Below are 13,701 nucleotides of genomic sequence, written 5' to 3'. Positions count from 1 at the left end.
TATTTTCAACGAGGCTTCTCCCGACGAAAAGTTTCTATAAAGTTTTGCTCTATTCCCAAGAGCTTTGATGGAATTTGAGGAAAGAAGAGGATATTGGTCTATAAGAGTGACCTGGTCACCCTGAACAAGTTCCCATGTTACATTAAAGTCTGTGGAGGGTGGATTCAGTAGAGGGCAAGTGAGCATGACACTTGAATTCGTCACCTTTTCGACCTTATCGAAAAATGAGCATTCTGTTTGTGGGGAGAGAGAGAGAGACAGAGAGAGGATCAGAACGCGAGGTTTGTTTTTTTTAATCAACAACCAATGATAAAACTAGCCTAAAAATAGCCTACTGTATATAACATGAAAAATGACACTAATCAGCACAAAGCAACATGTAAATGAAACTCCTCTGTAAACTCTATAGCTCTACCTGAATGTGGCATTAACGTCTTGTTATGTTTGTCACACAGGAAAGGTAGAAAAAGCCTTCTGCTACTGTTTTTGAGCACCGTGAGGAACAGACCAAAAGACCACAATAAAATAGTGACATAAAAGTGTTATTAACCTTTTATCTTCAGTGTGACGTTGGCCGACATCAAGCAGTTCCACGTCCCCCAGACCTCACACGAATAAAGCCCTTCATCTGACAAACTAACGTCCTTCAGAAAAAGAGAGAAATTCCCACCAGCTGCCCCCTTTTCAGCCCACTGGAGAGACGCTTTCCCTGACGGCGAGGCTGGGTCCTGGCTTGGCCACTTTAGGATTTCGGTCTTTGAAGACGCTTTGGACCATTTGACTCTGAGTCCCTGATGTTGCCGAATGTTTGGCATAAAGCAAGGTAACGAAACATGATCGCCTCTAATGGCCGTTACAGCTGCGGCGGGAAGTTTCTTCACCTGTTTTCCCTCACAAGAAGCGTCAGCTTAGATGAAAGATGAAAGAAGAACAGAAAACGGAAAATTAAGGAAACAGCAAAGTGGTCATTAACATGAAAATGTCAAAAGACCCTACAGAAAACCAGTCCAGATTCGTTTTGTGCAAGCCAACTTTTTGCCGTAACTGAGGGGATGAAGAAGCTGAAATTACGTGTGATAATAAAACTGAAGTTCCTTGATAGTGTTCTGTAACATTCGTAATGTGGCATAAACAGTAATAGCCTATTTCTACCCGGGCTCCTCCTCCAACATACTGCGTTACTAGTCTCCAATCATGTTATTTTCATTCGAATAAAGTTTTATAATTTTTGAATAATGGGGCAGCATGATTACAATACATATATATATATAATTTTTTTTTAAGATCAAATTACTGTGAACAGTGCAACACTTGGATTGTCCAACTGGAGTAAAAGAATGAAATACCTCGGTCGATGTTGTGTCTAACAAACAAACAGAACAAACACTGAATTGTATCCATTCTCTCTACTGTTTTACCACTGACTAAACTGATACAGTCATCACTGCTGAAACCCGCTGGAACATGCGCTGATTCCTGTTCATGGCTAAAAAACTGCTGGACATTCTATAACAGTCAATTAATTTATGACAATTAATACATTTTCTGAATGATTTTTTAAAATCATTGTATGTTTTGTATGTGATCATGTCATGACTAAAACAGCTCACAGATCTGAAAGAAGCAATTCGATTTTACTGTCTTCTCCTACTGTCTAAATGCAACTTTTCACTCTCACAAAACATATTTAGATTTAGTTTTTAAAAAAGCATTTAATGTCAGCCTCACACAACACTGATTTATTGGGCTGAAACAGTTGCCATTATCTCAGAACTTTTAAATCTCCATGATCAATTCTAAACTAGTATGTAGAGAAAGGCGTCTTACCATAACCTGTTTGTATAATTGTCATTATGCTCAAAAATCTAAAGACATGGGAAAACAGGTACTGCGCCATCCCGTTTCTAATCCACAAACTCTTCTCAGTAAATCTTTTATATTCCACAACCCAGAATACTCCTGTACGAATGTGACCAGTTCTCAGTCTTTCTCTGTTGACTGGTTTCTCACTGTGTGACTGGAGTGAAGAGGAAGAACTGTCAGCTCTCAGCTCTCACCGTATGACTGCTAAACCACTCAGCTCTCACCGTATGACTGCTAAACCACTCAGCTCTCACCGTATGACTGCTAAACCACTCAGCTCTCACCGTATGACTGCTATACCACTCAGCTCTCACCGTATGACTGCTAAACCACTCAGCTCTCACCGTATGACTGCTATACCACTCAGCTCTCACCGTATGACTGCTAAACCACACAATGTCAAGAATGTTTTAGTGGCCAGATGAAAATCTATTCTGTATGAAATAACGTTCTAAAAGAATTTCAGGCCTTGCTTTTCCATTACATAAAAACATGTTATGGACTTTAACTTTTGTGTGAGGACAACAACAACGCTGAGAGTACCGTTATGGCCCTCTGGAGATGTAAAGAGACCGGTCTGAAATATCTGAGCACTAATCAGTGGTGGAAACCATGTGGACAGCACGGTGTGAATGTGAGTATCTTACAGAGACAGTGGCAATCCTGGACTCTGAGGGGTGCCAGGCAAAGAAGTCCATTCAGGTCCATTTACAAACACACATATAATGTACACCTAGATTGACCAAAAAAAAGAAAACGACCTCAAATCAGTTTGACTATTTAATGAACAGTAACGATTTAGCAAAACGAAAAATAACGATTGAGCAAAACCTTATCATTAGCCGCTAAAATGTAGGCTATTACGAAACATCTGTAACCTGTTACATCTGTAGCCTGCTTTTATAAAAATGCCTAGGCCTACATCGCATCAAATGTATCCTACAGGCTACCAGGTAACATTTTATTTTCTCCTTTTTTCATTGTGGCAAAGTCTTCTGCTGCTGACTTGAAATCGAACGTGTCTAATGTGTCTTTGCAGCGTGCAATGCTGTTCCGCTGTCAAAACACAAATGTCCTGTTTAGGGATAGGCTCCGTTATAGCTACGTTTTATATGAGCATTGTTACCGGACATTTTGACAGGCAAGTTTTTAATTTCTCTTTTTTTTTTTTCATATAAATTTTACCAGGGAAAATCCGGTAATTATCAGCGAATGGGAGCCCGAACGTCTGAGTATTTGAACAACCAAAGAAGAGCAACATGTAAATATGTAACCTCAAATGTCAACTCAGAATAATGCTAACGGTGGCTAGAAGGGGCCCCACTTAGGGGGGTTTTGGGGGCAGCAGTGGTTCACTGTATAGTGCCTTTATGGGGGGTTTAAGGGGGTTTACAATTGTCTTTGCAAAATGTGCCAATAAAAGTGGCCACCTTAGGCCCCACTTCCCAAATTTTTTTGTGGGGCCCCAAACATTTGCCTGGTTTGCCTCTCCTGACGGTGTGCCCCTGAGTGTCCAGAATGCTGCTGTTTCCCTGCCCAGCCAATCAGGTCCCTGGGATGAGTGTGGAGGATGCCTCACAGCGTTAAGAAGTTGAAATTAATCTTTCTAACCCTTTCTAATGATCTAATCTGGTGTTATCATCTTTCATCCTCCTGTCAGCCTCCTGTCAGCATCGCCATCCCCTTTGTTCATGCTCCAATTTACTTGCAATTTAAACTGCCCGCTGGGTTGGCACCTATTGCACACCTGTCTGGCCAAGGAGGGGTCTCCTCTCTCTGTGGTCCTTCTCAAGATTTCTCCCATTTTCCCATTTCCCTTTGGGGTTTTTGGGGAGTTTTTTCATGCCTGCCATGAGGATTCATTTTGACTGTTGTGGCCTGTAAAGCCCTTTGAGACTGTAAACAGTGATATTGGGCTCTAAATAAACTTGAAAACTGAAATTTAATCTAACCTCAACGTTGTCCAGGCAAAATGATCTACATCAGCAATTTACACAGATCTGAAATCAGGCAGAATGTTATTTAGACACCCACGGTTAAAGTCTGATTAGTTCGAGAAACTGTAAAGTATCGCGGTATTTTTTCACCTGTCTATTGAATGAGTCGTATATGAAATACCTTCCTGACCGGGGAGGTTTGTCATCTCCGGAACGTCCAGACCATTAGGCGGCAGTGTTCTTCTTCGAGATCATTCTCTGTTGTCGTAATTGAGAGAAGAAGAAAATACCCCTTTTTAGAAAAAAACTGACGTCTGTGAGGGAGTTAGCGTTTCCGCCATAGGTGTGCCTATGGTTCCGACCAAAACGTTGTTTACAGTTTATGTGTAGGCGGACATACCGATTTTGCAATGTTTCTCCACAGTCTCGACGAAAATATGCATTTTAAACCGACCCGAAATAGACTTTACACCACTAGATGTTGCGGATGTTGCCATGTTAGGACGGGAACTATCATTCTCGGCACTTGGTACATGGTACGTGAAAATGGTTCCTGATGAACAATCTAGATAGTTCGTTTTTTCTTGTCTTTCTAACGACGGCGCCTCTGTGTTTCTGACCATTTCAGCAACAGATCATACGCGGAGCACCATAGGTTTAGCTAAAAATCTGCAACGTCCGCGGAGCCGTGAATATTTGATGTGGTAGTTACGCGGCCTTGGGTTATATCCCCATAAGCTGAGCTGGCGGAGCTTCTGTTAACCTAGCCTAGCAGCAAGAGCTGGCTCAGCCGAGTCTGTGGTGATCACAGGCTAACAGCCGTCCCCCTTCTACATACAAACGATTCAAGGATAAAAAAAAAACGTGTTTGACTCAAAATGCCAATTGGTCGCTCTGATAAAGTGATGTTTTTTTAAATTGTGCAGTCGCCTTGCGTTTTGTGTGGCAGCCAGCTAACGTGTGCTATTACAGACGATAGGATAGGTTAACGCTAGGTGAAGTTAGCGTTAAACTTTTATGCCGTGCCATTTCATCACCACGTATTTTTATATGGTGCCGTTAACTGATTACTGATCTTAACTGATCACAGGTTTTCCTGACATAATTCTTGCTGTTTAAATTATGATAATGAAAAAATACCATCGTTAAACACTCCCGGTCTCGTCAGAGGATATATATATATATATGCATAAGACTGAATTTATTTTTTTTTTACACAATTTGTCGTCAAGAAACTTGATATCTCTCCGACTCAGACAAAGTAGACTTTTGTTAATGGGTTTATTTGAGTGGTTTTGTCCAGCTATACTTGTTTGGTGTGTACTGGGTAATGCCATTTTAAGAAGACTTCTTTTAAAAAGTGTTCCAGATGTGTTCTCCATGGATATAAATTATTGTATTTATTTCAGTGAACTTGGTTTGTAGTAACGTTCTCTGTTTCTGTGCTCTAAACGGTTATCAGAATGTTATTTAGGCCTAAATTGGTACTTTTTCCAGACTCCTAAAATGAGGCCACTTTGAGTGAGGTTAATGTACTGTAGTGTGCTTTTCGAATTGATGTAAATGATATTTTGAGGACGGTGTTTTTATCTACGTTTGAGCCCTCTGGGAATTTAGAGGTTCCGGGGACTCTCTCCATACATTAGGGCACTTTTCTGGGAAATCTCCAGAGACTGGAGAGGTTCTGGAGTCTAATGAATGAAGTGTTATGAGTGTAGATTTTGTCTTTGTGCTGATGTCTCTCTCTCTCTCTGTCTTTTCTGTGGTCAGGTGGTGAACCTGCTGATGGGCATCCTGTTGACCGTGGCAGTCACCCACCCTGAGAATGTCCCCACAGTCGACCTGCAGTATGAGGTCATTGAGCACTACTTTGCCTCGGACAGGATGTCAGGTATTCTCACATCACTCATTACTGCTTCATGGGCCTGGTCAACAGGAACTCAGGGAGCTGGACCCGTCACTGTAACTTTTCATACTAGTCTTGGTGTAAGCCACCTGTCTCACCCTCACGGTGTCAGTCACCTGTCTTACCCTCACTGTGGCATGTGATGTTTGATAGATTTCCTCCGCTCATGTTTTTCATTCAGAATGTGGTAGAGATGAGGTTTAAAAAGGGTTAAATTAAACTTTAAAGTTACACTGTTACAAACCAGTAAAAACTCTCTCGGGAATAAAACCTGATGTTTCTCCGATGCTTGTGCGTGTTTTCTGTCCATGCCACCTGGAGCGCCCTTTGGCTACGCAGGGATTATTAATGGAAACATACTTAGAATATCTGTGAGATTTCTGCCAGTCAAAACCCGAGTCATCTCTCAGTCAGATACTCCCTTGTCCCTGTGCATGTTTTGATTCTCTGTGTGATGGAAATGACTTGTGTCCGTACTGACGAGTGAAGATCAGTGGGTTTTTTCTCTTCTGTCAGGGAGACCTGGATCCAGTGATGTTCAGGTCCTTCACTCCGGTTCTGTTACTTGTTTAGCAGAATGTTGTTATTTGTTGTTTTTCTCAGAGTGTGTATCAGTGTGAAACTTGCGAGGCCGCGTTTAACTGCCAAGACAATGACGCGCTCTCCCCCCTGCTTTGGTCTGGTCCTTTTTCTGAGGTTCCAGTCTGAGTTTGTCTGGGAAAGTAAAACATGAATATGCCTGTTTGGCTTGTGATTCCTGAATCTCTGGGGAGTTTAGTTCCCCATTTAGTTCCCTGCCTTTCAGACCTGTCAGTCCTTGTCTGTTCTGTTATGGGTGAGCGTAGCAGTGTAACAGGTTTGCTTCAGTAGTATTTATTGACTTATTTAGTTTGTCTGGCAGACAGATCCTGTGTGTGTGTTTGAGAGAGAGAGTGTGTGTGTTTAGTGTGTGTTTTCTGAATGATAAATGTGTGTGTGTTTCCTCTCAGAGAATGCCTGTGTGGGATTCTCCATCTCCCTCTTGATGCTGACCATCAGTGCCATGCTGGTGTATGGAGCCGTCACTGTAAGTCTGTCTGTTCACACACACGCACATACACACACACACACACACACACACATGCACGCACACACACACTAGGGGTGTAACAATCCACTGTTCTGTATCGACGCGTCGACCAAATAGCGTGCGATGTGGTGTCATGGATGTGACGCGTTAACACTGATGCGTGCGTGTTCATTTTCACACCTGTTCCAGCATTAACCACAGGATTCCTCTCTGTACACTCCCACGCTGTAGGTGGTGGCATGCGGCGTAAGCCTGCTGCAGTCTGCCAGTTAAAACCTTGGCTTGCGTGTTAGTGTCCACATTAAAGCGCCTATACAGCAATCTACTGGTCGTCTGAGCAGTAGCAGCCAAGAAAATGAAGTTTGACGCTCTCCTGTTAGTAACGGGTCATGAGTGTGGAAACATTCTGGTTTTAGAAAAAATAACGGACAGATGGGACTTTTACCATCATAAGAATGTAAGCGTGAGTTCAGGTAAAACCACAAACCTGTCAGCTCACCTGAAAAGGTGACACAGTGTTGAAGCTGGTGGCTCTAACACGAGAGAGAGTCCCACACCCACATCACTGACCACCTTTTTTCCTCAAAAATTCACCCCCTTCTTCCAAAAGAGCGATGAGTATTACATCATTATTTTACTTCACTTCACTGTATTATAATTACTTATGTTATGGACATGCAGGGAGTCTAGGCTACTGTATTTGCACTTTTCAGTGACAACCTTGGTTAAAATGTGTCATTTAGTACTATTAACCAATAGTAGTAACCAAAGCGACTTTGTCACTGTAGAGGTTTGCAGTAGGACTACTCTTTGTTTAGCCTGTCACATTCCATCAATCAGTGTTACTTAATCATTCACTGAGAGACTCACGGTAGGATCGCATCATGATGAAACTTGTGATTTACACCCCTAACACACACACACACACACACACACACACTCTCTCTCTCTCTCTCGCATGCCTGTTTTTCCAGAGAAGCAGGCTGTGTGTCTTGCAGGCTATGTGTCTTGTATCTAAGTCATGGTTTTTCTCTCTTCCTCAGCATCGTGATGGGTGGCTCATCCCTTTCTTCTGTTATCAGCTCTTTGACTTTGCCCTGAGTTGTCTGGTGGCGATAAGCTCCCTCACGTACCTGCCCCGGATCAAAGACTACCTGGACCAGCTGGTCTGTGCCCCACCTCCCTGTAGCACACAGCACCAGCACTCCTAAACTTATACAGCTTTTTGAATAGCAGTTTAACCCATTAACCTGTAGTGTGTTGAGTGAAATGGGTTGAGCTGTAATGTGCTGAGTGAAATGGGTTGAGCTGTAGTGTGTTGAGTGAAATAGGTTGAGCTGTAGTGTGTTGAGTGAAATGGGTTGAGCTGTAGTGTGTTGAGTTGACATGGTCTCATTATGTGTTAGTTTTGTACTGTGTGCTCTGCTCAGTAAAACCTGTGTGGTTTCCACAGCCTGATTTCCCGTACAAAGACAACCTGCTCTCCCTGGACTCCAGCTGTCTGCTTCTCTTTGTCCTCGTCTTCTTCACCTTCCTCATCATCCTCAAGGTAAAGGCTTGGCTCTGTAGTGTCCTGTAGTTAATCTGTATGCTGAAGTTTAAATGAGTTTAAGGTAAAGGCTTGACTCTGTAGTGTCCTGTAGTTAATCTGTATGCTGAAGTTTAAATGAGTTTAAGGTAAAGGCTTGACTCTGTAGTGTCCTGTAGTTAATCTGTATGCTGAGGTTTAAATGAGTTTAAGGTAAAGGCTTGACTCTGTAGTGTCCTGTAGTTAATCTGTATGCTGAGGTTTAAATGAGTTTAAGGTAAAGGCTTGACTCTGTAGTGTCCTGTAGTTAATCTGTATGCTGAGGTTTAAATGAGTTTAAGGTAAAGGCTTGACTCTGTAGTGTCCTGTAGTTAATCTGTATGCTGAGGTTTAAATGAGTTTAAGGTAAAGGCTTGGCTCTGTAGTGTCCTGTAGTTAATCTGTATGCTGAGGTTTAAATGTGTTTAAGGTAAAGGCTTGGCTCTGTAGTCTCCTGTAGTTAATCTGTATGCTGAGGTTTAAATGTGTTTAAGGTAAAGGCTTGGCTCTGTAGTCTCCTGTAGTTAATCTGTATGCTGAAGTTTAAATGAGTTTAAGGTAAAGGCTTGGCTCTGTAGTCTCCTGTAGTTAATCTGTATGCTGAAGTTTAAATGAGTTTAAGGTAAAGGCTTGACTCTGTAGTGTCCTGTAGTTAATCTGTATGCTGAGGTTTAAATGAGTTTAAGGTAAAGGCTTGGCTCTGTAGTGTCCTGTAGTTAATCTGTATGCTGAGGTTTAAATGAGTTTAAGGTAAAGGCTTGGCTCTGTAGTGTCCTGTAGTTAATCTGTATGCTGAAGTTTAAAAGGTTTTGATATGTATTTTGCTTCTCGGCCAAGCGTCTGAGATATTGGGATGGTATTGCTATTGTTTGAGTGTAACTGGGTGCACACGCATGTATGTATGAGTGTGTGTGTGTCTGTGTTAGCGTGTGTGTGTGTTTATGTGTGAGAAACATGCATGCTTTTATGTGTGTGTGAGAAACCAGGCACACACGCTGTGTGTGTGTGTGAACACAAGTGTGTGTGTGCGTGTGAACATGATTGTGTGTGTGTGCGAACACGGGTATGCGTGTGCGTGTGAACATGACTGTGTGTGTGTGTGAACACGGGTATGCGTGTGCATGTGCTTGTGTGACTCATTTGAAATAACCAGATGACCTTCATCTCCTCACACACAATCCTGTGACATTCTGAGGCCATGCTTAGATGGGTTGTGTTGTTAACACTATGCTGCTGTCTGATTGGCCGGTGCTGCTGTCCGTAGGCTTACCTCATAAACTGTGTGTGGAGCTGCTACAAGTACATCAACAACAGGAACATCCCAGAGATCGCTGTGTATCCTGCCTTTGAGGCTCCGCCCAGGGTACGTGTGCAGTACACACACACACACACACACATCACCTCCTCTGTCTCTGTGTGTGACGTCCACCCTGTGTGGTCTTCATTCACTATATTTACTGATCTCTTCTGTCCTCAGTACACACATACACACACATCATCTCCTCTGTCTCTGTGTGTGACGTCCACCCTGTGTGGTCTTCATTCACTATATTTACTGATCTCTTCTGTCCTCAGTACACACATACACACACATCATCTCCTCTGTCTCTGTGTGTGACGTCCACCCTGTGTGATCCTCACTATTCACTGTAACACACACACACACACACATCACCACCTCTGTCTCTCTGTGTGACGTCCACCCTGTGTGATCCTCACTATTCACTGTAACACACACACACACACACACACACACACACACATCACCTCCTCTGTCTCTCTGTGTGTGACGTCCACCCTGTGTGATCTTCACTCTTCATTCACTGTATTTACTGATCTCTTCTGTCCTCAGTACACACATACACACACATCACCTCCTCTGTCTCTGTGTGTGACGTCCACCCTGTGTGATCCTCACTATTCACTGTAACACACACACACACACACACGCATCACCTCCTCTGTCTCTCTGTGTGACGTCCACCCTGTGTGATCCTCACTATTCACTGTAACACACACACACACACACATACACACACACACACACACACACACACACACACACATCACCTCCTCTGTCTCTCTGTGTGACGTCCACCCTGTGTGATCTTCACTCACTGTATGTATTGGTCTCTTCTGTCCTCAGTACATCCTGCCCACCTATGAGATGGCCGTGACGATGCCGGAGAAGGAGCCGCCTCCCCCCTACATGCCTGCCTGAAGCCCCGCCCCTTCTGTACGCATCACTCCTCATTCTCGTTGATCCCGCTCTTATGCCGCTTGCGTTTCCTGACCCCGCCTACATTACCGCCGAGTGTTTACTGACCTGTGTCCTTATTACCATGCCAACGCAGCCCCTTTTGCTTTGGGTTTTTTTGGCTGAGCGTAGAGTGACAGTCATTTGACTCATTTGCTGTGTGGGATATAAGAAGTGTTTGATTTGCAGTCGTTCGTTCCGGCCTGGATCTGAGGCATGCAATAAATCCCGCCTTTTCAGGCTGAGGAAATCCCTGTAGGGAAGAGCCATGGTAACAGTCGTCATGGAAATGTTGTATAAGTCTGTGTTAAATAATGAAAGCTTTTGGACAAATACCTTTTATAAAGTCATATTATTTTTCTTGCGCAGTGTTTTGGATGCTTTGATGAAAGAGATTATTGTGAAAATAACATTTTTCTTTACTCCTCAGCGTCGTTCGAATCCTTATCCCGGTGGGAAACCGAAAACAGAGCCTGTTCTTCATTAACCAGCATTTCATGTATTTTCAGTTTTATCCTTATGTGTTGAAGCAGTTTCTTTAATCTTAGTAGAACATGAAAGAAATGAAAGCACTTTATATTCTGACTGATTAAATGGATACTCCATCCAGTTTCCACATTTGTGTTCTGGTTTTTTCCTGATGGCTCCAGTGCGGCAGGTGACCATGGCAGGGCTGACATGCAGGGTTGTGTTTTAGACTGGAGCAGGGTCAAGAGCTCCACACCTGACAACTCAGTCACCGCAACAAACGCGTTTCATGTTCAAAAGCAGATTCTCTCTGGAAAATCCCAGATTTTGAGCTGTTTTGAAAGCAGTTTGAACAGAAAACTGAGTTGTGCAGGAAAATCATTTCTAGTCAATAGTGCAGCAGTCAAAGCGGTTTACTTATCTTAAACATCACACTCTCGCCCAGTCTGAACCCAGTCTGAACACACTCCCACCCAGTCTGAAACTGGTGGTGTTAGCTTAATTTTTACTGGAGTTGGACTAAGGGGCTCATAAATCATTCTAAGACAGTGATCTGACTCCACCGGAAAAGACTTCAGTAACCGAACCAGCCCGAACCAGAGCTCAGTGTCTCAAAGCTTCAGCTGCTCCTGTCTGCTGCGCTGGAGCTGTCTGAACAACCCTGTTGTTTTGTTGTTGTGTTGCTTTTCTGAATCTTTTGTTGTCTGTGCATTCCTGAATGGGTGCCATAGAGGTTGTCATAGCGATCCGTCGCCGTGGGAACTGCAGGGTCGTGCCATAAAGTCTTTCTCTCACTAGAAGAATCCTTTGGAACTCTCTAGAAACCGATGGTGTTGTGAAATGCATGCCTCTCTTCCCTTGTTGACTTCTTTCTGATCGTGCATATGTTCTTGTAAACAAATTACACTACAATAAAGAGTTAAAAGAAAGCCGTGTCCATAGCACCTGTCGGAAACGATTATATTATGGAAGTTTTATGGGTCCAGCATTTTCAAAGAATTAAATTTGTTTCTGCTCTGAACAAAATGTCTTTCTTTGCATTTGTTTGGCTAAAATTCATCTTGAGTGTGGAAATATTTCAGGGACAGAATGGCAGGCTCAACGGCTAACGGCTAACTACAGCCCAAGCTGCCCTCCCCGTGTGTGGCCTTACACGAGAAATGAGGATACAGACTACATGCCTCATAGCATACTGTGTTTTATGGAGTCAAATGTATCCAGTCATTTCAAGGTTTGATGATGCTATTCCAGCAGTTGCCACATGAGGGAGTAGTTGCCACATGACTATGGAGTGACAGTGCCACAGTCTCTCATTAACATCAGTGTTCAGTGCCATAGTCTCATTAACATCAGTGTTCAGTGCCACAGTCTCTCATTAACATCAGCGTTCAGTGCCACAGTCTCTCATTAACATCAGCGTTCAGTGCCACAGTCTCTCATTAACTTCAGTGTTCAGTGCCAAAATCTCTCATTAACATTAGTGTTCAGTGCCCCAGTCTCTCATCAATTTCAGTGTTCAGTGTGCACTGATGAGAGCAGCACCATCTCTGTCAAACATACTGTCACATGCATGGAACCGTTTGATGGGTTAAGTCACAATTCAGTTCTATAATACACTGAAGAATTAGAAACAATTCTTTGTATTACCTTAAACCCAACGCAAACCCTAACCCCTGACCTTTTACCTGCGCACTAGTTAACCCTAACCCCTGACCTTTTACCTGCGCACTAGTTAACCCTAACCCCTGACCTTTTACCTGCGCACTAGTTAACCCTAACCCCTGACCTTTTACCTGTACCTAACTCTGACCCTAAGCCTGAGTCTAGACCTGATGTTTCAGGGCGTCTGACTTGAACCAGCACTCAAACCTTGCAATAAATCCAGTAATAGTTGCTTCAGGTTTCCTTGTGTTTTCTCAATAAATATTTGATATTTGTGAACTTCAGTTTTTAGAATTCAGTTTGTTCAATGTTCTGGTTGTGCAAACTGTGAACTCATCAGGATCCGGAACATACCTACGATCCCATTCTTTATTTACACACACACACACACACACACACACTCAGAGCTGAGTGAGGAGTGTATATTTCACACACTGTCCCCTTTGCTGCACTGATACCATGGGAGTGTGGAATTCTGCACAAACAATGCGTCTTTATACGAAACCCAGCTTCAGGTCAGCTCACAGTCGGGCGGTTTGTCTGCTACGAAACATTTTACTGCCTGTGTTTCAAACGTCTGCTGGGACGGAATAAATGTAATTTAAAATCTCTCAGTGTCCGTGTAAAACAGAAAAGGCGTAAAAGTGCAGGATTAGGATTAGGATTAGGATTAGGATTAGGGTTAGGATTAGGATTAGGGTTAGGATTAGGATTAGGATTAGGGTTAGGGTTAGGGTTAGGGTTAGGGTTAGGGTGTCTGTCCTCATTCATCATTACAGACACAGACCCTCATCTGGGGTAACCACAAAACAATGTCAGCAGGTCCAGCGATCAACCACATGACAAATCAGTGACAGACAGACCGATGTGCTAAATGTGCAGAGACAGAGGGAATCAGAGCTGCATTCTTGTTGCTCTTTAAAAGACACAAACTGTCAGAACCCGAGGTGAGTTCTGAGAGGTCCATGACAG

The 13,701-nt window shown here is 43.1% G+C and overlaps 1 protein-coding gene across 2 annotated transcripts; it reads left to right on the top strand.

Moving 5' to 3' along the window:
• Positions 1 to 4,123: 4,123 nt before the first annotated feature.
• On the top strand, positions 4,124 to 12,066 carry laptm4a (lysosomal protein transmembrane 4 alpha). 2 transcript variants are annotated; one of them, XM_030782216.1, is made up of 8 exons: positions 4,124 to 4,336; positions 5,571 to 5,691; positions 6,696 to 6,772; positions 7,819 to 7,941; positions 8,229 to 8,324; positions 9,607 to 9,705; positions 10,489 to 10,578; positions 11,030 to 12,066. In XM_030782216.1, the coding sequence occupies exons 1-7, from the start codon at positions 4,211 to 4,213 to the stop codon at positions 10,561 to 10,563; spliced, it is 717 nt and encodes a 238-aa protein (XP_030638076.1). In that variant the 5' UTR covers positions 4,124 to 4,210; the 3' UTR covers positions 10,564 to 10,578; positions 11,030 to 12,066. The 2 variants fall into 2 exon arrangements, with proteins under 2 accessions (XP_030638076.1, XP_030638075.1); XM_030782215.1 differs by lacking the exon at positions 11,030 to 12,066 and having other exon boundaries at positions 10,489 to 10,963.
• Positions 12,067 to 13,701: the final 1,635 nt, after the last annotated feature.

Source organism: Chanos chanos, chromosome 8 (assembly GCF_902362185.1).
Source record: "Chanos chanos chromosome 8, fChaCha1.1, whole genome shotgun sequence".
Lineage (NCBI taxonomy): Eukaryota > Metazoa > Chordata > Actinopteri > Gonorynchiformes > Chanidae > Chanos > Chanos chanos.
The sequence above is the reverse complement of the archived record's forward strand: the minus strand, read 5'-3'. Positions and strand labels throughout refer to the sequence as shown.